General features: G+C 58.1%; 2 protein-coding genes across 5 annotated transcripts in view; both read left to right on the top strand.

Annotated features, from left to right (window-relative positions):
* The window catches only part of SCN4A (sodium voltage-gated channel alpha subunit 4), a 45,009-nt gene extending 29,349 nt beyond the window's left edge, over positions 1 to 15,660 (top strand). For all 3 annotated transcript variants that reach the window (XM_006940491.4, XM_006940492.4, XM_003997064.6), the window contains exons 15-25: positions 3,405 to 3,893; positions 5,789 to 5,921; positions 6,555 to 6,709; positions 7,242 to 7,415; positions 7,540 to 7,662; positions 8,959 to 9,237; positions 9,508 to 9,561; positions 9,830 to 9,967; positions 10,473 to 10,577; positions 11,214 to 11,484; positions 12,248 to 15,660. In XM_006940491.4, coding sequence (XP_006940553.1) covers positions 3,405 to 3,893; positions 5,789 to 5,921; positions 6,555 to 6,709; positions 7,242 to 7,415; positions 7,540 to 7,662; positions 8,959 to 9,237; positions 9,508 to 9,561; positions 9,830 to 9,967; positions 10,473 to 10,577; positions 11,214 to 11,484; positions 12,248 to 13,473 — 3,147 coding nt within the window. In that variant the 3' untranslated portion in view covers positions 13,474 to 15,660. The remainder of the gene's footprint in view (positions 1 to 3,404; positions 3,894 to 5,788; positions 5,922 to 6,554; positions 6,710 to 7,241; positions 7,416 to 7,539; positions 7,663 to 8,958; positions 9,238 to 9,507; positions 9,562 to 9,829; positions 9,968 to 10,472; positions 10,578 to 11,213; positions 11,485 to 12,247) is intronic.
* A 4,309-nt stretch (positions 15,661 to 19,969) lies between these two features.
* CD79B (CD79b molecule) lies at positions 19,970 to 23,370 on the top strand. 2 transcript variants are annotated; one of them, XM_006940490.3, is made up of 6 exons: positions 19,970 to 20,123; positions 20,803 to 20,847; positions 21,688 to 21,990; positions 22,225 to 22,343; positions 22,618 to 22,659; positions 22,771 to 23,370. In XM_006940490.3, the coding sequence occupies exons 1-6, from the start codon at positions 20,057 to 20,059 to the stop codon at positions 22,867 to 22,869; spliced, it is 675 nt and encodes a 224-aa protein (XP_006940552.2). In that variant the 5' UTR covers positions 19,970 to 20,056; the 3' UTR covers positions 22,870 to 23,370. The 2 variants fall into 2 exon arrangements, with proteins under 2 accessions (XP_006940552.2, XP_003997111.2); XM_003997062.4 differs by having other exon boundaries at positions 19,974 to 20,123; positions 20,800 to 20,847.

Here is a 23,370-nt window from a genome sequence, read left to right as displayed (position 1 = left end):
GCCACACGTCCCCACGTTCCGCAAAGTCTTGAGGAATCCTTGGGCTGCTGGGTCAGCGCTTCTCAGATATCGCTGAGCTCTGTCTGGGGGCAGGGGTAGACCGATGGGGAGGGGTGTCACCTCCACTGGGGAAGAGACCATGGGACGAGGTCCTGAGCCCCCAGGGAGAGCTAGGCAGGAGAACCCAGGCTGGCTGTCGAGGGCTTGCAGAGAGACAGAAGATGCCCCATCAGAACTTCGAGGCAGGATTGCGGAGGGGGTAGCTGGGTCTGAGAAGTTTGTGAAGGTAAGTTTAAGAGGCTAGGGTGACCAAAAGGGTCTGCTGTGGGTTTCTGTCTGAATGTGTGTAAACTCAAAAACATTCCAAGCCCCTGCTTTGCCACTTACTGACTAGGAGACCTTGAGCAAGTTATTTAACCTCTCTCTGGCCTCAGTTTTTCTCATCTGGAAAATGGGGACGATGATGGTGATGACCCATTTCACAGGATGGTCTGAGTGCTCACCAAAGCACATGGTCTACAAGGCCAGGGGAGTCCAAACGTTACAGGCCTGTGGGGGAAGAGGGAGTGGTGGTTTAGGTACCCGCCGTTGGCATCACACCCCCAAGTATTAGGCTCCTACCATGTGCCGGTCCCTGCACAAAGGGCTTTACATGCGTTATCCCTAATGCTCTCCACAACCCTGGGAGGCAGGTAACGTTGGTGCTGTGCTCCGAGGAGGCACAGCCTGGAACCACACAGCTAGTGTGAAACTGAGCCCAGACTGGAACCTGGGCCTATGTCATGCCAACAACATCAGTAATAGCAGCAGTGGTAAGAATGATGGTGTCAATACCAGCAATAACAACGGTGACGACTGACCTCTATTTACATTTGTCTAGCATTCTGAGCGCTTTCTGTGTATCTCTCTAAATGCTCGCCACCGCCCGGTGGGGACATGCTGTTTTATCTCTGTCTTGTAGATGGGGAAGCAAAGGCTCAGGGAGGTAAGCTAGGAACCTGCACAGGATTTGAACCCAAGCAGTGTGGCTCCAGAGTCTGGAACCACTGCACTGCCTTTGTGTGCATGTCACTCTCACCCCCACCACACACACACGCACACACATGCACACACACACATGCACACACGCCACTGATACCCTTTTCCAGCCCAGCTCTGTGGCTCTCTCACTCTGCTCAGAGGGAGTGGAGCGGCCCAGGGAGGCGGCACTGTCCCCGCCCACTGCCCCCCCCCCCCCAGCCTCATGGGAGGTGATGTCTGCCAGAGGACACTGCGGCATCCTGCCAGAGAGTGTGGGGACCCATGTCCCCTGCATCATGGCGCTTGAGCACTTCCTCTGGGTTACTGTGAAGAAGAGGAAATGACCGAGGTCATAGGTAACCCACCCCTCAGAGCCCCTGGGGGGAACATGGTGTCCATCCCCCTTCCCTCCAGCCCTCCTCCCCACGCCTTGCCCGAGGCAGCTATTTCTGTCCCAGGAAGGAGCCGTGTGCAAACCCTGCTGACCCAGAGAGCAGCTAATTCCCATCTCAGATGTGTTTCTGGCAACTGGATGCTTCCCCCCGACAAAGGGAAAGAAAGACCAATAAATTTTGGTTGGGGGCAGAAGCAGAAAAGTCTCTAGGGAGTATAGAGATGGGGAGGAATCCCCCTCGCATGTTCTCCCCCAGAGAGTTATGTATGTATACACACACACACACACACACACACACACACACACACACACACACATTAAAGATATTATCCTAACATGATTTTTAAGGCAATGATAAAAAGACCTTGGAGGACCCGGTGAAAGCCAGGCAGTGAGAGACGCATGGCGAAGTTGGTCAAGGGTGGCAGATGGACATGTACAGGCTCCCCTACTCTTTCGTTTCCACTCACACACCAAGCCCTGACCCAAGGCCCCCGGTACGACCCAGGCCTGCCACCCCAGCTGAACTTCACCTTCCTCCTCGTTCCCTGGGGGCGGGGGGATAGAGTGGTGGATGGTAGGGCCACCCCATACTGTGCAACTTCTGAGGTTACCATTCACACTTTGGCCTAAACGAATGATGTCCTCTAAAGATGTGCAATGACTGGAAGCCTGGGTCTAGTCCTGGTTGTGTTGTGTGTCGTAGGGCAAGTCACTCCAGCACGCTGGGACTCAGTCTCCTTATTAATAATATGCTGAGCTGGCCTCAGAGTTAACCATAGTCTTCTGTGTACCTTGTACCTTCTGTCATGGCACGCGTAACAGCCAACAAGTTTTGAGTGCCTACTGTGTGCTCTGTTGATCTTTTAATCCTGACAACAATGCCGGGAAGTGGGCACTGGAATCACCCCCATCATACAGATGAGGAAACCGAGGTACAGAGCAGTGATATGATTTGCTTCAGGACACACAGCTAGTAAACTGGGGTTTTACCCCGAGCAGCATGGTTTCAAAGCCTGTGCGGCCCCATCTCTACTGCCATGAAAACCCACTGCATCGCCTTCATGGCACTGATCGAATGTCTGTCTCTGCTAGGTTGGAGAGCCACGACACCGCAGTGGGAGAGACTCAGCACATGCCTGTCCCTGAAAAATAAAGCTAGAGACCAGAGGGGTAGACCAGTCGCCTCTTAAGGCCTTCAATAGGAATATGGGAAGAAAACTAGGTGGAGCAGGGAATCCCAAAGAAAGAGAAGGGGGTGAATAACAGTAGGTCAAATGCCCTTCCCAGAGCAATAGGGTACAGGGCTATGAACACCAGGGAGCACAGCCTCTATTAACAGACAGGAAAAAGGGGCGCCTGGGTGGCTCAGGCAGTTAAGCGTCTGACTTTGGCTCAGGTCATGATCTCGCGGTTCACAGGTTCAAGCCCTGTGCTGGGCTCTGTGCTGACAGCTGGGAGCCTGGAACCTGCTTCGGATTCTCTGCCCCTCCACCACCCCCACTCTGTCTCTCTGACTCTCTGTCTCTCAAAAGTAAATGAACATTAAAAATAAATAAATAAATAAATAAATAAATAAACCAGACAGAAAAAAGAAGGCTCAACAGATTCAGGGTCTCAATAAGTCCTTGGAAACTCAGAGACATGAGCTCTGTTCTTTGTTCTGCATTCCCCAGCAGTGGAGTTAGAAGACAGGATCATGGAAAGAGTCCCTGTCACCCAGTGGGCCTCCCCAAATCCTGCCTCTGCCATGGTCTTACGGAATCCTATCGTGCGCCTAAGCCTCAGTTCCCTTATCTACAAAGCGGGGCGATAGTAACACTCCTCACTTCCCCAAGCAGCTGTGAGAATCCCATTAGGTAATATTCTTTTAAACGCCCAGCATGTGGCCCTTCTGGTCTGGAGGCCTGAGGCCCCTCAGGCTGGCCGAAGGCGGCACCCTCACGGGCCCGGGGGTTGAGCTGAGCTTCCTCCAACCTCTGCCCCCCAGGTCCTGAACCTCTTCTTGGCTCTGCTGCTGAGCTCCTTCAGCGCCGACAGCCTGGCAGCCTCAGATGAGGACGGCGAGATGAACAACCTGCAGATCGCCATTGGGCGCATCAAGTGGGGCATCGGCTTTGCCAAAGCCTTTCTCCTGGGGCTGCTGCGCGGCAAGATCCTGAGCCCCAAGGAAATCATGCTCAGCCTCGGGGGGCCCGAGGAGGCCGGGGCGGCAGAGGAGGCTGGGGAGAGTGCCTCGGAGGATGAGAAGAAGGAGCCGCCGCCCGAGGAGGATGACAAGGACCTGAAGAAGGACAATCACATCCTGAGCCACGTGGGCCTGGTGGACGGCTCTCCCCCCAGCATTGAGCTGGATCACCTCAACTTCATCAACAACCCCTACCTGACCATTCACGTGCCCATCGCCTCCGAGGAGTCCGACCTGGAGATGCCCACGGAGGAGGACACCGACACTTTCTCGGAGCCGGAGGATGGCAAGGTAAGCCCATCACGGGGCCTGGCTTGACGGGGTCAGGGGTGAGATAGATATGGCTTCAAACTTTGTGTGACCTTGGACAAGTCCCAACTCTTCTCTGAGCCTCACTTTCTCCATCTGTAAAATGAGGGTAATGGCACCTCCCTCGGCGAGCATTTGGTGAGATGCTGTGTATAAAGCACATGGCACGCTCTCTGTGCCTGGTGACTGCTGTTACTGCTGTCAATACGGTGATTCTGATGGGCCCTGACTGTCCTTCCCTAGTGTCCCTTCGCTCCGCAGTGCCACCTGGGCCCCATCTCACCAGCAGGTGGTGCTCTTGGACAGGATGTTCTTACCTGTGACACCTTAGCTCCAGGATTGGGATCCCAGAGGCGTCTCTCAATCCCCCTCTGGGCTTGAAGTCCTTGCCATTATCATGTGTTTCTGTTTAGTCCCCACTGGGGCTAGTCCCAATCTCCCAGTGTGGGCCAAAGTGCTGGGTCTGAGGTCTGAGGGGTGGAGGGGGTTGGGGGCCAATCAGGTTGGATATAAGGAGAGCAGAGGGCTGGGCACAGTTTCAGCAGGAGCCTTGACCCACCCACCCAGGAGATGCCCCTTCCTCCTGCCCCTCCCTTGCAGGGGTGACAGAGGGACTGGTAGTCATGCCCCAGAAGCTCAGGCTGAGGCTAGGGCCTTGCCTGGACCTCACTGGGGAGCTGGTTCTGAGCCCCGAGGCTTCCCCTCGCCTGGCAGGGGAAGGGCTAGCAGATCAGCTAGGGCAGAGCCCCCTGCCCACCCCCACCCTATCGGCCTTAGGCCTGGCTGGGTACTGGAGCCTGAAAGAACTTTGCCCTAAAAGCTCTTGACTCCTTATTCCCCCTAAATATGTGGCATGCTGACTTACCAGGGGGCCGTATGCCTGCCAAGCTATAAATACCCAGGGAAATGTGGCACCAACCTCGGTATGAGGAGCGGGGGTGGGGGAGTGCTGGAGAGCTTGGAGGGCCAAGGCTCTGGGGACTCTGAGAGGGGCAAGCATGGCTCCAAGGGGGATTGTGGCAGCTGGGACACACAGGCAGGACAAATGACTCAGTGCGTGAACTAATGTCTGCCTCAGTTTCTCTTTCTGTCAACTGGGCACAAGGACCTCTGTAATTTTCTGGTCACCATTCTGGATCCAGAACTGCCCCCCAAGCTGCCTGCAGGGGCCTTCAGGGGCCTCATCTCCAGCCATGAAGGGGTCCCCTTGAGGAGGGAGCCTAGGGCTAGGAGCCTGGCCTGGGACAGTGCCAGCAGGATGTGGCAGAGCCCCGGCCAGGCCAGGGCACCAGCCTCCCCACCCCCCACTCCCACCCCCAGGTTCCTTTGGCCCCAGGCTGGAGCTTCAGCTGAGGAGAGTTTTCCTTTCTTTCTGGATTCCTCAGCCCAACAGACCCTGGGAATGGGAAGGCTTAGACCTTCACACCTGCAGGCTATGGCAGCCCCAGTGCCATCCCGGCCCCTTTCTTGCTCCCTCAAAAGTCCCTTCAGGCCTCTCATTCCTCTACTATCCCACCCTGTGCCTCCTAGGACCCCCAGCCTGGCTCAGCCACCCCCCAGCCTGCTTGTCTCCAGCCTCCTCCCTTACCTGAGGCCCTCCCCTGCCTCCTTGTGCTCTCACCATCCCTTCCCAGGCCTCAGCCCTGCCCTGATCCACATCTAAGGGCCATGGTCACTGTGGTTCTCCTGCAAGGGCCGCAGTGCTGGCTCTATAATCCAGGGTTGAGTGAATGAATGAATGAATGAAAGAATGATGAATGAATGAGTAGGTCTGCTCCACCCCCTCTTTCTCCTCTGCCTCCTGGTCTCCCATCCTGACCTCCTCCGCGCACCTGGTGGGAGGACCCGGGGGTCATGTGACCCTGTGGCCCCTGCAGCAGCCACCGCAGCCCCTCGATGGGAACTCCTCCGTCTGCAGCACCGCCGACTATAAGCCCCCCGAGGAAGACCCCGAGGAGCAGGCTGAAGAGAACCCCGAAGGGGAGCAGCCTGAGGAGTGCTTCACAGAGGGTGAGGACAAGCCTGTGTGCATGCACCCCCCACCTCACCTGGTGCCTCCCCCAGCCCGGCAGCCCCTGGAAGGGACAGGCCATGCCAGGGGCCTGGGGCGGGGGGGTGGTGGTGGACAACAGCCCTGGCCCGGCCACAGCCAATTGTGCCCTTGAGGACATCTCAGGATCCTGTGCATCACGGAAACCATGCAGAGCCTTTTCCCCCCCACACCTGATGCTGCCTGTTCTGACACACCCCAGAGGGAATACAACCCCAAGGAGGGGTGTCAGAGCCTGGGATGCCTCCCAGCCCCTGATCCCCTGAACCTCAAGTACACGCAGCCCCTGAGGACTGCCTTGCAGAATCTCCACAGGGCTCTGAGTGTGACCCAGCCCAAAGCAAGTGCCTGGGAATGGCTGCTTTAAGACCGGTCTCCTCCTTGGCCTCATCCGGGGAGAGGCCTGCCCAGCCCTTCAGGAGATAGCCCTGCAGAAACACTGGGGCTGGGCTGGGCAGCCTAAGGCTGCTTGGGAGAGGCGGAGAAGATGAGGACGGCTGCACTTGGGAAGGTGGTGGGAACACGCTGATTGTGCGTCCAGAGGCCGCCCCCAGTCCTGTGACATGGCGCCCTTGCCCCCTTCCCTCCCCCAGCCTGTGTGCAACGCTGCCCTTTCCTCTACGTGGACATCTCCCAGGGCCGCGGGAAGATGTGGTGGACCCTCCGCAGGGCCTGCTTCAAGATCGTCGAGCATAACTGGTTCGAGACCTTCATTGTCTTCATGATCCTGCTCAGCAGCGGGGCCTTGGTAGGCACGGCCCTGGGGACGGGTATGGGCAGAGGACCTCCCAGGGCTCCCTCCTTTCCACACCGTGGGAGGGACGAGACCTGGGCAGTCTGGGACCCAGAGAATCCTAAAATGACCTACCCGTGGTTGCAGGATATGAGGTAGAATGTGTGAATTTTCTTATAGCGACAGATGGGGTCCAGCTCCGGTGCACCCCAGCAACAGGTGCCAACCAGCGCAGAGGCGGGAAGGCCCTGGGAATGTTGAGGTGGGGGGAGGGGGCCAGGGTTGAAGATGTGGCACTGTGAAGTCCCTCCGAGCAGATGACTGAGTGTTGCCCCTGGGGAAGGGGAGCTGAAGGGCTCCTCCCCGTGGGAGAGCTCACTTGCCCCCACGGTGGGCCCGGGGAGTCTGCGAGAAGCCAGCAGCCTGCCCCTGGCCTGGCCCCCAGTGCTGCTGGGAGGCAGCAGCATAGGGCAGGTTTGGGGGGGGGGCGTGGCTGTTGCCCCAGCCTCCTGGCCCCGGCCACCCCTGGCTGTGCTGGTGCCCCCAGGCCTTCGAGGACATTTACATCGAGCAGCGGCGGACCATCCGCACCATCTTGGAGTATGCCGACAAGGTTTTCACCTACATCTTCATCCTGGAAATGCTGCTCAAGTGGGTGGCCTACGGCTTCAAGGTGTACTTCACCAATGCCTGGTGCTGGCTTGACTTCCTCATTGTGGATGTGAGTGTGCCCCCCACCCCCCAGCCCCGTGGCCAGATCCAGAAGCATTCCTGTGGCCAAGGACCTTAGGGAGCCCTGACTCTAAGGCCCTGCACCTCCTGATCACCCCACCCTCCCTTTGCAGGTCTCCATCATCAGCCTGGTGGCCAACTGGCTGGGCTACTCGGAGCTGGGACCCATCAAATCCCTGAGGACGCTGCGAGCCCTGCGTCCCCTGAGGGCGCTGTCCCGATTTGAGGGCATGAGGGTGGGTACTGAGGGGGACTCTGAGTAGGCTAGGGATCAGGGGAGCAGCCAGCGCAGGGCAAGGTGCAGGGGGCGCAGGTCTATACTCCAGCCATGACTGGGGAAGGAGAGGCCTTGGGCTCTGGGCTCTGCTGAAGGCCAGACTTGAGGGCCCCCAGACATCCCACACCACCCAAGTGCCCCTCCGTAGCTTATCTCTGCCATCACTGGGAGGCAGCAGAGACTGCATCAGCTCCCAGGAGGGGCCATGAGGGCACCGAGGCCTGAGAGAAGAGGGAAAGCAGGTCTGGGGTGTACAGGTGTCCCTCCCAGCCTCAGACTGGGGCCTGCCAGGGCTCTGAGACCTGGATGAGCCGGCAGGTACTTGTGCCTGGCCGTCCTTCCCTCAGGCCCTTGAGAATAGAAGTGACAGTAAATACAGGGTTTGGCCAAGACAAATGGGATTTCCCCAGCCAAGAGAGGTCTGTTGGGAATAAAACCCACTCAGAGGGACAAACTTCTGTGAAGCAGCTGGTTGTAGGCCAGTAGTGCACTCAGCCCGAGTGACTCCCTCCTGTTCATGCAAGGGGCTGGCCAATGCTGGACACCTCCCCAACCACCCCCACCCCACCAAAACCAGGGACCCTTTCCCACCGAGGGGAAATGGCCTGCCCATGGTCATGCAGCCAAGAATAGAGCTACCCCAGGCATCACCAGGTTTGTGCCACCTACTCTATCTGGAGGTCATAAAGAGCCTCTCCTTGAAAAAGGACAGCTCTCAGATTTAGCCCGGCCTGACATAGTGAGGTTGGCCTGTGTGGCCAGCCCTGGCCACAGGGCTCCAGTCTCAGGTTCCTTCTGCTTTGAAGACCCCAGTGGCTTCTTTTCTGTGTCTGTGTCTCTAATGCTATGAGCAGATGAGCAGGGGGCCGGGTCACGGGGGCTGAGTTTCCTATGGGGGCTGAGGAAGGAGTGTTTGTCTCCTGCCTAGTGACCCGTGGCCAGGCTGCTTCCAGAGAAGCCTAGTGCCCTGACTCTGGGCTGATGGCTCCAGCCAAGCAGAGAGCCCTCTTCAACCACTAGGCCAGCAGCACCCCCAACCCTACTCTTCAGTTCCCCATCACCCACCCCCACCCCCAACATACAGCCCAGCAGACTTCTCCCCCTGGCCTGGCTCAGATCAACCCTCCTCCAGGAAGCTGTCCCTGAATAACAATGCCCAGCCCTGTCTGGTCCCCTTGTTAGTGTAGGTGGAGGGCCCTGTCCTAAAGGGGATTGGGTAAAGACCTGGCAATGACCCCTTCCCCCGGTCCCCCAGGTGGTGGTGAATGCCCTCTTGGGAGCCATCCCCTCCATCATGAACGTGCTGCTTGTCTGCCTCATCTTCTGGCTCATCTTCAGCATCATGGGCGTCAACCTGTTTGCTGGCAAGTTCTACTACTGCATCAATACCACCACCTCTGAGAGGTTTGACGTCTCTGAGGTCAACAACAAGTCTGAGTGTGAAAGCCTGATGCACACAGGCCAGGTCCGCTGGCTCAACGTCAAAGTCAACTATGACAATGTGGGTCTAGGCTACCTCTCCCTCCTGCAGGTGGTGAGTGTAACCTGCTGCCCTTGCATGAAACTGGCATGGAGGTGCTCCTAGACTGTCATTGTCCCTAAGCCCACTGCTCCTTGTTAGGAGGCCGCCCACCCTGTTTCTGGTGCTATGGGACCCTGACGTACTATCTAGACCACTCTGGTCTCTATTTGACGCCTGCCCCTTGGGGCTCTGGGGAGGACCAGACAGGGGTGAGGAGGGAGACTTATGGATGGTGGAAACAGGAAGCAGCCCCTCCCCTCACGCCCAACCACACTCTCACAGGCCACCTTCAAGGGCTGGATGGACATCATGTATGCAGCTGTGGACTCCCGGGAGGTGAGTGGGGCTCCCTGAGATACGGCTGGTGGGCCAGCCAGGGAAGAGGACTCAGACCAGACACACACAACGGCACATTCTGCCCATCCCCACCCCCGTGCCGCCTCCTCAGGAGCCCCCAAACTCAGCAGCCTGGGGGGGGGGGTGGAAGGGTCCACCCCTGGGCCCCGGGCCCTTCCTGCCCACAGTGAGATGGGAAGCAAGGGGCAGCCAGCATGTCCCCCCAGACCTCCCCATTCCATCCCGTCCTGTCCTGTGGACTCTGCAGAAGGAGGAACAGCCACAGTATGAGGTGAACATCTACATGTACCTCTATTTTGTCATCTTCATCATCTTCGGGTCCTTCTTCACCCTCAACCTCTTTATTGGCGTCATCATCGACAACTTCAACCAGCAGAAGAAGAAGATGAGTATCCAGCCCGGCCTCCCGGGGCTCTGTCCTCCCTCCCTCTGCTCACCCGTCCCTTCATATATTCACTCATGCCACCTCAGCACTGCTGTGCTGTGGCTGGCCGCGTGATTGGGGCAGCAAGCCTGGGTTCACGTCCTACCCAGCGACTTTGAACAAGTGATTTGACCTCTAAGAACCTTATTTAAAAATGAGGTTGATGCTACCTGCCTGGCTAGGCCATTCAGAGGCCCCAACACGATAGTGATGGAGAGCATCTGGCCCAAAACAAGCTATGGGGCAGCGCTGATCCTCACCCCTCTGTCTGTCACCTCACTCCCCTCCCTCCCTCCCTTCTCCAGACCCCTCAGTCCCCCTTCACTTCTTCCCTCAGCCCCCATCTCTGGCCCCTCCAGGTCCCCCTCCTGGTGTGGGGGTTGCTTTAAGGGTGGTGCCCGAGGTAGGGAGGTCCTGGAGGCAGAGAAGAGGGACCTCCAACCTTACAGGCCCCATCTCATTATACTTTGGAGGGAAAGACATCTTCATGACGGAGGAACAGAAGAAATACTATAATGCCATGAAGAAGCTTGGCTCCAAGAAGCCTCAGAAGCCAATTCCCCGGCCCCAGGTACCAGCCCTCTGAGCCCCTCCTCTGGCAGCCCCTATGAACCAATGAGGGCAAAATGCAGGCTGCACTCTGCCCACCAGGCTGTGTCGCTGGTGTGAGGCCGGGTCCACCTGCAGGGAAGCTGGGGTCACCAGCCAGGAGGAATGGGGCCTCTTTTTAACTGCACAGAGGCACCGCGTGCGGGAGCGGCAGCTGCCTGATAAACCCCAGTCACTGCTTCACCCCTCACTTGGCCCTGCACAGCCCCCCAGTGTCCGCCCACCCCTCCAGCTGGTAGCCTCAGGGGCAAGGGCCCCTAGATGTGGGAGGAAGAGGACCCTCCTGAGTGAGCAGTGACTTTGGGAGAAGGATGGGAGGTTGCTGGGGGACCTTTATGGGAGGAACGGTCCTAGAGTGAGGAAGATACCCACAGACCCCACAGGATGATCTGTTCTGAGGGATCCCACCCCCCCACTGCCCTGGCCGACTCTGCCACAAGCCCTGACACACCTCTTCTCCTCTTCTCTCTCTCTCTGTCTCTCTGTCATGCTGTTGTGTCATCTTGTGTCTCCCTCCTGTCCACATCCTGTGTGGGTCCTTACCACTGCCCCCCCACATCCACCCACGTGCACCCCTGCACTCCTACCCATGCTGCAGAACAAGATCCAGGGCATGGTGTATGACTGCGTGACTAAGCAGGTGTTCGACATCACGATCATGATCCTCATCTGCCTCAACATGGTCACCATGATGGTGGAGACAGACGACCAGAGCCAGCTCAAAGTGGACATCCTGTACAACATCAACATGGTCTTCATCATCATCTTCACCGGGGAGTGTGTGCTCAAGATGCTCGCCCTGCGCCAGTACTATTTCACCGTCGGCTGGAACATCTTCGACTTTGTGGTTGTCATCCTGTCCATTGTGGGTGAGCGGGGCCAGGCCGGGCTGAGTCATCCAGGAGGACCGGGTGCTCCCGTTCTCATGCACCTGCTCGTGCACCTGGAAAGCTCACACGCACACTTACACCCACACGTGTGTCCATGCACCTGGCATTCACAAAGGCACCCAGGGTGGGCTCACGGGCAGTCCGTCACCTGCACACACGTGAATGCACAGCTAGAAACATTTACCTGACCAGTAGATGCACACTCAGGTGCCCATGTGCTAAGCGGAAGACATAAGATCGTGCCAGTATCCATACACACAGGGGAAGTGCGCAGACGTGTGTGTAATTATGATAGCAACTAGCTACCATTTATTGATCACTTATTACGCACCTGACACTGTGCTATCCTGGGAGGCAGGTACTGTTGCCGCGTCTGCTTTACAGATGAGGAAACTGAGTCACCAAGTTAAATGTCATGCCCAGAGTCACACACAGAGCTGTCCTCCCTCTCTGTCTCATCTGTGGCATCTGCAAATAGCCTTGGGAGTCAGCCGTACCCTCACCCCATCACCTTGGGCATATCCCACCCCCATCTAGCTGTGTCAGGGCAGAGATGTAGCCCCTGGCCCCAGGGCCCTGGAAGAGCCCGGCCTAATGGGTCAGGCCATTCGGGCCATGCTTCTACCTCTCCCTTCTGGGGAAGAGCACACCAGGCTAGGCCCCCTTGAGCCCTGCATGCCCCCCACTCCCTGACCCAGCCTCCTACCCAAGGGCAGTGGTCCTCACCACTTCCTCCCTGCAGGACTCGCGCTCTCCGATCTGATCCAGAAATACTTCGTGTCACCCACACTGTTCCGAGTGATCCGCCTGGCGCGGATCGGGCGTGTCCTGCGGCTGATCCGCGGGGCCAAGGGCATCCGGACTCTGCTCTTTGCCCTCATGATGTCCCTGCCTGCCCTCTTCAACATCGGCCTCCTCCTCTTCCTGGTCATGTTTATCTACTCCATCTTCGGCATGTCCAACTTTGCCTATGTCAAGAAGGAGTCGGGCATCGATGACATGTTCAACTTTGAGACCTTTGGCAACAGCATCATCTGCCTCTTCGAGATCACCACGTCGGCTGGCTGGGATGGGCTCCTCAACCCCATCCTCAACAGCGGGCCCCCTGACTGTGACCCTACACTCGAAAACCCAGGCACCAGTGTCAGGGGCGACTGTGGCAACCCCTCCATCGGCATCTGCTTCTTCTGCAGCTACATCATCATCTCCTTCCTCATCGTGGTCAACATGTACATTGCCATCATCCTGGAGAACTTCAATGTGGCCACTGAGGAGAGCAGCGAGCCCCTTGGCGAGGACGACTTTGAGATGTTCTACGAAACGTGGGAGAAGTTTGACCCTGACGCCACGCAGTTCATTGCCTACAGCCGCCTCTCTGACTTTGTGGACACCCTGCAGGAGCCACTGAGAATCGCCAAGCCCAACAAGATCAAGCTCATCACGCTGGACCTGCCCATGGTGCCAGGGGACAAGATCCACTGCCTGGACATCCTCTTTGCCCTCACCAAGGAAGTCCTAGGTGACTCTGGGGAAATGGACGCCCTCAAGGAGACCATGGAGGAGAAGTTCATGGCAGCCAACCCCTCCAAAGTCTCCTATGAGCCCATCACCACCACCCTCAAGAGGAAGCATGAGGAGGTGTGTGCCATCAAGATCCAGAGGGCCTACCGCCGGCACCTGCTCCAGCGCACTGTGAAGCAGGCATCCTACATGTACCGCCACAGCCAGGACGGCAGTGGGGATGGGGGTCCTGAGAAGGAGGGCCTGATCGCCAACACCATGAGCAAGATGTATGGCCACGAGAATGGGAACAGCAGTGTGCAGAGCACAGGTGAGGAAAAGGGCTCAACAGGGGACTCTGGACCTTCCATAGGACTCACACCCATCAGCCCCTCAGACGCTGCCCTCCCTCCTTCCCCATCCCCAGGGCAGACAGTGCGCCCGGGGGTCAAGGAATCTCTCGTCTAGGCAGTAACGAGGTGGCCAGCTGAGCCTGGCACAGCCCCAAAGCTCCCTCATGGTGCCTGCTCACTGAGGGAGCAGGGCTTTGAGTCTGCGACTGATCGGCTCTCTGTTGGGGACAGGATTTGGTCATGCTGGGGCTGACACCCAGGCCATGGAAAATGGGAATTGCACTCAGAGGCTCCACACTGGGCCTGAGGCTCCAGCTTCCATGATTTCTCATTTCAAGTTGTCCTCACCTCCTCATGGGCCCTGCTGCCTCTCCTCTTGGGGGGAGGTCAGAACACCAGAATCTCTGCCCCCCACGTTGGGGAGGAGCCAGCCTACGATGGATGGGTTAGCTGCCCTCCTGCCACCAGAGTCTTAAGGGCTATAGGCCTCTCCTCAGGAAGTGGCTCAGCCCCTCCCCCCCCAGACCCCTCCTGGATAAAGATATATTTTAAAGATTTTATTTTTAAGTAATCTCCACACCTCACGTGGGGCTCGAACTCACAACTCCGAGATCAAGAGTCGCAGGCTCCACTGACTGAGCCAGCCAGGCACTCCCTGGATAAAGATGTCTTAACCTCAGTGAGAGTGGACACCTGACCCCAGGGGCCTACCAGCCCGCCCCCCCAGCTGGGACATAGCTTCATCCTGCCAGCTCATGGATTCCCTGGAGAAGGGAAACGTCACTGGTCCAGAAATTTCTCCCCAAGTCTGATTGGCCCCTGGATCCTAATGCATCTGGCTGGGGTTGTGGCCCCTGAAACCATTTCCTGCTTTGTCCATTGTGCAGGCCCCTGGCTCCCCTGGCTGGCCCCTAGGGGAAGAGCGGACGGAGGGTTCCACTTGAGAATTGTCTTTTTCTAGGAAGCATGGATGGCTGGGATAGGTTGGGTGTTGTCAGCTGCATCACTGCACTGGAGGCTTTCTTGGCCTGAACACCCAGACCTGGGGCGGGGCAGGGACCCTGGAGCTCCGGAGGTAGATTTCTGTTCCCTCCCTCCCTTCTTCACTCCTCCATTAGTGCCACAGGGCTCTTTGTGGCCTCACCAAGCCCTGAGATGCCCTCATCCCCCACCACATCTCTCTTTTCCTTCCTCCTCATCCTCTTCTTCCCCATCCTCAAAGTGATCCTAAGAGTGTTGTCGTTGCTCCCGTGTTAGAGATTTCAACACTGGGACACGCACAGCTCTCCTGGCTCAGGCCCAACCTTCCAACTTCCATTTTTGTTGGCACCACTGATCCGGGCATGGCAGAACCAGCCAGGCCTCTGCTGGCTCCCGGAGCTCAGAGGAGGCAGGGAGACACCTGCACAGGTGTCATTGGATTTATTCACTTGTGTGTGTGCCTTGTGTCTGCCTCACACCTATGTGTACAGCTGTGTGTGTGCGTTCAAGTACGTGAAGTGCTACGTCCTGTCTCTGCAAGTGTGTACCATGTCAGCGTGCCCCTGTAGTCTGACTGGTGTGTGTGTGTGTGTGTGTGTGTGTCTGTCTGTCTGTCTGTCTCCTGTGCAGGCCTGTTGGTGTGGTGTGCCTGTGCTATATGTGGATAAGTGTGAACGTGTGTGGGCAGGTTTGCACGTTGAGTCCCTGTTGACCTTAAGTTCCTCTTCTCTTTCTTCTTGTTTCTTGTGAACAGTTTGATTAAAACTCAGGAAGCAGCAAAACCTCCAAAACAATGTGTGTGTGTGTGTGTGTGTGTGTGTGCGCGCGCGCGCGCATACACGCTCGTGCGTTCCCGTGGCTGGAGCCTTCCTTTCTGTCTGCCCTGCTCGCTGGCCTCCTTGCCACCCGCTCTCCCTTCCTCCTAGTCTCTTTATCACACCCATTTGTCCCAGCCCTGCTCCCTGTCTCTTGCCTGTGTCCTCTGTGGAAGGAGGCCCTACTCCTTCCATCTTCCTGCACAAGTTCTGTCTCTTCCTGCAGAAGGTGCATCCTACAGAGGGCAGCCTCCTCCCTGACCAGCACCCTGCCCATGCCCCTTCCCTCCTCAGGCCCCAAACTAGGGTGGCCCCAAGAGCCTCAGCATCCCAACGGGATACTTGCCATTGGACTGCATCCAGATTGCAGAGCCTCCCCTGCCCGTGGCCCCCTCCCCCACACGTCCACATCCATTCCCACTCTGGGTGGGAACAGGCCCAAGCCAGGCTGGCAGGCAGGCTCCTTTGTACAGTTCTTATAATAAACCTCCCCCTGGTGCCTCTCACGTGCGAGCTTCTTCCTTCCGCACCTCCGCATGTGGACACTGACAGGGTCTGAGGGCTGCAAGGACAAGAAGGGCTGGTGGGGATTGAAGCCAAATGAGGAAGGCTCGGGGAGCCTCAGGGTGGGGAGAGGGCCCCAATTCCCCCTCTGGCCCAGTCCAGCTCTTTCTTGCCCCCCTCCAAAAGGAGGCTTGGACTCTGAAAATTAAGAAAGGGGAACCTCACTAAAATGGAGTCGTGAGGTTCAGCAGAGGAAGCGCTCAGGCTCCACCACTCATCATCAATGTAGACCCAACAGAGATGACCTTGCAGGTGGACACCAATTTACTATCCCTGAAGCTGAGAAGAAAAGCTTACCTCCTGCCCTGGCAACAGCCCAGCCAATGAGAGACAGTCACAGCTCGGCCAATGAGAAGCCACCATACTTCCAGCTCCCACTTCACACCAATGGACTTTTGTTTACAACAGCCTTCCCAAGGTCCCCCTTTCCTCTGTAAAGGAGTGCGTCCTCTCCTTTGTGGACATGCCTGCGGTTTTGCCTTCCTTGCTTGTTTGGCATTGCAATTTTCTGCCATTCCGGAATCAACCTGTCTTTTGCTGGTAAAATACCTGGCAGTTTTATTTTTACGGTTACAACTCCAACCTCTTAGCTGGAGTCCAAGAGGCCAGGTAAAGTCATGGGTCGTGGCCCTCCACCCCTAACAGCACCACGCTCCCTCTCCCCACCCGTGATGGTGCCCAGGAAATGGTATTGGGACCCAGTGGCCCGAGTCCCTCCTCTCTGGACCCTTCACTTCTCTGTGCGCCACCCCCCCACCCCCGCCAAAGGCCCAGAGGTGCCTGAGGGACACATGGTGTGACCCCTCCCTCTCCTCAGAGATACTACCCCCCTAAAGACCCTGCCTCTGAACCCTGACCTCAGAGAGCCCAGGGTCCCTATGAACCTGTGACAATGAGTAATATATGATGTAGTGAGGTGAGTCCACAGTCCTGGTGGGTGAAATATAATTTCATATATAATTTTGTTTTCTACAACTTGATTTCTGATTCCCAGGGCTGTATGTGTTCAAACTAGTAAACACTCCTTTACAAGATTCCTGCACCCCCTTTTCCTGGGTCCTGAGGTTACGTGGCATCACAGGCCACCCTGACATCCCTCAGCCGTCTTCCTGAGGCCCCTTCCCACCTTGCTGTTCTCTTTGCGTGGGGAGAGGGGCTCAGCATCCCTGCAGGGTCCTGAGCCCCCCACCAGGGTGCTGACCTCCCTCCGTGAGGTGAGGGTGGGGCTCCTTCTCACTGTAAGTTTCTGCAAACCGTGCCTGGGGCTCTGTCCGGCTCCAAAGACAGGAGATCTCGCGCAGTGCCCTGACCCACCCTTCCCCTGAGCCTTGAATAGTGGAGGAAAAGAGGCAAAATACTGGATGAAAAACATAAGCTAAAATTTCAAAATCATCCAGTTTGGAGAGCCAGTTATCAGTGCTACTCCCCACCTTCCTGAGGGTAAACTGTGCTCCCAGATTTCTCACCAAACGCTCAGATACTGGATTCCCTTCCACGCTTATGACGGCCCCGAAGTGAAGAATGGATTATTACGATTACTTCTGTCTTACACGAATGAGGAAACTTGGGCTCTGAGGGTTAAGAATGGGTGTTGCGTAACTGGGGTGCTGTTGGCATGTGGAGCAAGAAATCTGCTTTGTGAGACACTGTCCCTCCCGCTGAAGGGAGTTCAGCACCCCTGGTCCGTGAAGGCCAGTGGTGCCCATTGGTCACTGCGACCACTGAAACGGTCCCAGTACCTTTCCGAATGCTCCCGTGGAGGGCGGGGGGAGGGGGCAGGATCACCCCTTGTTGAGAAGCACCAGGGAACGTGGGGCGGCTTTCTACCTGGTACACGGCAGGGCCGGGAATCAAACCTTCTTAGCCAGCAGGCCTCCTCCACAAAACAGCCAGCGGAACAGAGCCAGGAAGAGTGGGCCGAGGGGAGGGCAGAACTCTGAACCCCTCCTTCCAAACTGAGGTTGTGTCCTCTCCCACCCTTCCCAGGGTTGCTGGGGGAGGGTGGTCCCTGACCTCTTGCCTCCTCAAACTCCTAAGCCCCTCGTCCCCTCACCACATGCCCCCATCTCTTGTCTTGATGCTGTCTTCCTGGAAAGGTGAAGTGGGGGCTGCCAGATGTTAGGGTCTTTTGCAGCCCAGGGAAGCCGGGGACAGAGGCAGGAGTGGGCTTATAAGGCCTCCTGTTCCAGGAAAGAAAAGACGTCACTAACCCCAGACAGAACTCTGTACTGTTGTCACCAGAGAGGGAACAGCACGGCCCCAACTGTGACAAATAACCCCGAAGGCACAGGGGGCGGGTGGAGGGGGGCACGGCTTCCACCCGCTCCTGAAAACGGATCCCCGCCCGGCATGAATGGGAATGAAGTCCAAAGGACACATCTGCATCCTTGCGCACAGGGGGACGTGGATGTGTGGCTGTGTTTGCAAGATGCCAACTGCCCCCAGCCTCCATCCCCCCTGAGGTCACCCTGGGCCCCGGGACCAGCTCCTGAGCAGGGCCCGCACCACACAGCCCAGACAACACACCCGTTTGAGCATACACCCGTGCGCACACACAGGTGTGTACCCCAAGCCTTCCCCCATTAGCTTCCCAACGTCGGGGGGACACTAGCTCCAAAGCTAACCAAGGCCTCCATTATGAGGAGGTACTTTACTAAATGCAAAGACCCCTGGATTCCCCCCCTCCCCATTCCTCTGGAGGGTCTCCAACCACCGCCACCAGCACAAGGGGACTGTGGTCCCCAGGCTGACCTCAGGTGATGTTTATATTCCTGGGCTGTTTGTTCTGCGAACTGAACATCTGACACCTTTTCAGAGAAATGTTTTTTTTCATCTGGAACATCTGGGAACAGCAAGAACATCTGGGACTGCCAGGAACGAGCTGTGCCTCGGATGAAAACTTAACTCTCCAGTCCCCATTTTCTATAGCTCTGGTCCTGGCTGGCACTCCTTGGGTGTAGCCCCTACTAGGGGCCTATGCCCACCAGGACTAAGGGGGTACCACCCAGATCCCTGCCTTTCTCATTGTCAACCCTGGCGTGGGAGGCAGCTCCACATCTCTCTAAACCCAAACAGATTCACCAGTAACATAGGCTGTTGGAAAAATGGAAGGCGGTGGGGAGAACAAGATGTAGACAGCGGACACATAGAATTCAGCATCTTTCTTCCTCTCCTGAAACGGGGAGGTCGGGCGGCGGGGCAGAGAAGGAATGGGGGGACAGGAGAGAAAAAGGAGGAGACATAAAACTCAGAATGGGCTCAGCTGCGGGACTGAGGTATGCAAGTCTGCCACGTGTGGCCGTGCAGGTTGTGCACTGCACGAGGGCCACCCTGGCCCCCAAGGGGCAAAAGTTGTGTATGACCCAGGGATTGGGGCACAAAACTGAACTTAGTTCCAGAACACTATGGTTTCATCCACCACTCTACTGACTGGCAAGATAAAGCCAGAGAGCCTCTTAGTTTCAGAATCTGAAGATTCCCCAGCACTAGCCTCCTGTCCCCCTGTCCAAGACCCGAGAGCTATGGACAAATCCCTGGGAGTCCCTTGATTAGCTGAGTTGTAGGTTTTTTCTAAGCTGTCTCTACCTACCTAAGTTCACCCCCTTTTTGAGAACAAATTCTCTCACCAGGTGAGGAAGGGAGGCCTCTTGCCAGGGTCTGGACCATGTCTTGTCCCAGGTGGCTGTCACACCTGGCTCTTGCTCAAGAACCTCTGTGGCTCCCTTCCTCCACAGGGTCAAATTTACGTCAACCCCCAACATGGCTGCCTGCACTCCAGCCAAGAGGCTGCACTCTGGGCCTCTCCAGGTGCCGGGCCTGGGCCCACAGCTGCCCCCCACACCCCTGTACCGTCCTCCCTTGGTGCCTCTCTTCCTGCAGAGCGCAGGTTGAGCCCGAGCTAAGGAGCTGTGCTCACACTCACCCACAGGACCCATGTGTACTCAGCTAAGTGCCTGGGAATCTGAACTGTACAATAGGAGGCCAGGGGACTCCAGGACATGACCATCAGTGGGGTGGGGACAAGGGGAGGGACGCACAAGCTACCCTCAGAAGACTGAGAGGCTCCTGCCTCCCAGGGTCCCCCCCACCGTGGTGGACCCCAGCTGTGATGCCCTTTGAGCCTTAGCAGCACAGCTGACAAGAAAGCCCGCCCTCCCCCGCCCTCCCCCAGGGTCCCCGGAGAGCTGGTGCCTCCCCTGGGTCCCAATTTGCATGGCAGGAAGGGGCCTGGTGGGGAAGAGGCGGGGAGGGGACCGGCTGCAGCCCAGGCAGTTACACGTTTCCCCCCCCAGGAGCCTCTGTCCTCGTCACCAGCTCGGGGTCAGAGAGAGAGAGACCATGGCCGAGCTGGTGCTGTCTCCCATGCCCAGCAACTGGCTGGTGGTGTTGCTGCTGCTTCTGTCAGGTACGGCACCCCCGAAACGAGACCCGTGGTTTCACTCTCTGTCACGGCCTGTTTGCTTGTTTCCACCGCTCTGTGTCCTGCTCTCTCCAACCTCCCCCTTCTGTCTCTCACACTTTCGGCCTCCTGTCTCCCTCTGACTGCCCCGGGGCCTGGGTCTGGCGTATCACCTACGCTGAGGAGCTCAGGGGGTCCGTGGCCCCAGCCCCTCTCCTGTTTGTTTGGAGGGCGTCAGGCCGAGCTGGGTGTGAGGTGAGGGGTTGGTGTCCGTGACGTGGTTCACCCCCAGTCCCTTGAGGGCATTGTGTGGGGGGGGGCGACACAGGACAGAGGCTGCCCCCGACCAGACCCTGGGACGTGCATGGTCCAGAAATGGTCCCCTGGTCTGGAAGACAGGACAGCCATCCAGCCGTGACTTCCCTCCTGGTCTCATCCAGGGTGCCTGCTCAAGGCCGTTGGTCAGGTCAAAGGCAGAAGGAGGGGCGGGAAGTGGATTTCTGGTGACCCTGCTCCATTCCAGTCTCTCCGGAGCGCTGCTGCTACGGTGGGGCTGAGGGGTCTCGAAGCTGATGTCCTGAGAGGAGGAAGTGGGTCTAGGAATGCTGGGGGCCCCAGGGGTGGGGCAGCCACTTTCCAGGGGAGAGCCCTGACCCAGCCCCGCCTACTTCCTCCCACCCAGCAGGTGTGCCAGCAGCCAAAACAGAAGACCTGTACCAGGATCCCAAAGGTCAGCCACTTCCCCTGCCCCTTCTGGGGGCAAGTGTGTCTGCGTCCGATGCTGGTCCCGGTCCCAGGGCCCGTGCCATGGCTGCCTCTTGTGCCCTTGTGCCCCTGCATCTCCCCAGCCGGTACACCCATCTCTAGGCTACCTTAGGGTCTCCATCTCAGAGGCCTGGCTCCGAGGGCCCCCCAGCACCCCTCCTGCCAGCTGTCACCCTCATTAGACATAAGTGTCCCAGTCCCAGAGACTAAGGGGTGTGACTAAACCCAGGCTGGGAGGCGGGGAGCCAGAGGGGGTTCCACTGGGGACTCAGGCTGGGTCTGTCTAGCGGGGTGGGGGGGGGGGGGTCGGACTCAGCCCAGGAAAGAGTCTGTAACTTTAGGGGCTCTGACAGGCCATAGGGCCTCAGGGATTCCTACGGTTCGCTTACTGGGAACGAGGCAGGAGGGAGGCTTCTTGGAGTAAGTATGTGGGAGAAAAAGAAGATTTAGGAATAAAAACGAAGGGAGAGCACCAGGCCAGGTGGGGGGCTGTCCTATGGGCCTCTGGACCCCAGCAGGAGAGGCCTAGATCAGGCTGCCGTATAGGCATGGAAAGGAATCGGAAGGTTCCAGAGCCCTTCTAAAGGAAAATCAAATGCTGGGGCGCAGGGGGGTGGTGCAATCAGGAAGGGGCGGGACCCGGTGGTTTGGCCTCTGGCCACTCACATGGCTCAGCTCCTCCACACCTCTGCCTCATGACCGGCCTATACCCAAAAGCAAGGACAGACAAGGGTGGGGGTCCGTGGTTGGGCTGGCAGTCGGGAAGATGCGGAGCGGGATTTTGATCCGGCCTCGGTGCCCACAGGAAGCACTTGTGCCCGGATCTGGCAGAACCCACGTTTCATAGCCCGGAAAAGGGGAGCCATGGTGGAGATCAGGTGCTACACAAAGGACCTGGGAGCGGTGAGCTGGCTACGGAAGCGGGAGACGGACTTGGAGCCCAAGCCACTGCTGAAAGACGCCCGCATCCTAGAGAGCCAGAACGGCACCTTTGCCACCCTCACCATCCAGGGCATCCAGTTTCAGGACAACGGCATCTACTTCTGCCAGCAGAAGTGCTTGAAGGAGTCCCTCAGCATGGGCTGTGGCACTGAGCTGCGAGTCATGGGTGTGTTCGGGGCCTGCCCTCCAGCCAAGGGGGGAGAAGGGGTGACGGGGCCACGGAGCCTTCACTGAGCCACCCTCACCCCTGCCCCAGCCCGGCCTGCCGCCCGTGGGGGGGGCCACATGGGGAAGGTGGCCGCAGCCACAGAACACCCAGGAGAGCCGCTGAGGAGGTCCTGAGGGGTGCAGGCCCAAAGAGGGGGCCCCAGCCTCACCACCCCCTGCCACCTCCCCACAGGATTCAGCACCATAGCACAGTTGAAGAGGAGGAACACACTGAAAGATGGCATCATCATGATCCAGACCCTGCTCATCATCCTCTTCATCATCGTGCCCATCTTCCTGCTGTTGGACAAGGTGACCACGGGGGCCAGGGGGGCGGCCATGGGGCAGGCCAGACGTGGGCAGGGTCTCCATCTCCCCAGCCCCATAGCCTGCCCACTGACACCTGTTCAAACTCTCCTTCATTCGTTCGGTTGTTCTGGCAGAGGGCACCTCACCTCCTCACCCCTCGCCCCTCACCCCCAACCCCTCCCCCAGGGCCAGTCTCCCTGGCCCCCCCCCAGCCTGGCCCAGCAGTGGACGGGGTGGGGGACGCTAACACTCTGCTCTCCATCCCTCGCCCCGCCAGGATGACAGCAAGCCCGGAATGGATGAAGACCACACCTACGAGGTAAGGGACGGGGGGACCCCGCGGCGCTGGGGGCTGTGGGGTGCTTGATGGCACCGTCCACTGGCGTGGTCAAGGAGTAACCAAGGCCTAAGCACCGTTCCGTGTCTCCAGGGCCTGAACATTGACCAGACAGCCACCTATGAGGACATAGTGACTCTACGGACGGGAGAGGTGAAGTGGTCAGTGGGGGAGCACCCAGGCCAAGAGTGAGGGGCCGGCCCTCCCCACGCCTCTGGGCCCAGCCAGCTGGGCCTTCGTGGACTGCTTCAGAGCCACCGCCAGCTCCCAGCTCATCTCTTCCCCGGACCTCGGTCAGCCTCCGAAGCTGGCCCACCAGATCTGCCTGCCCCTCTAGCCCCTGGTCTCCAGCTCTTCCCGAGGAGACCAGAGTAGAAGGAGTGCAGGGCGGTGATGTGGAGTGAGGAGTTCTCTGGGGACAGACTGGACCCAGCCTTCTGGGGGTGCTATGTGGGGATCCATCCCACGTTCAGGACGGGGAAGACAGAGGCTTATCCGAAACCTGCAAATGGACTCAGAGCAGACCAGCTTCCTGCAGAGCCTGGGAAAGGTGGTGGCCCATCCCACTTGGCCACAGAGGGGCCAGGGAGAGCCACCTGCCTCTCCCACTCTCTCCTGCCCTCTCCTACCCCAGGGAGCTCCTAGCCTTGATCCCATTCTCCTATGGAATAAACGGTGTGTCGTGAAACTACA

This window comes from Felis catus, chromosome E1, assembly GCF_018350175.1.
Source record: "Felis catus isolate Fca126 chromosome E1, F.catus_Fca126_mat1.0, whole genome shotgun sequence".
Lineage (NCBI taxonomy): Eukaryota > Metazoa > Chordata > Mammalia > Carnivora > Felidae > Felis > Felis catus.
The sequence above is the reverse complement of the archived record's forward strand: the minus strand, read 5'-3'. Positions and strand labels throughout refer to the sequence as shown.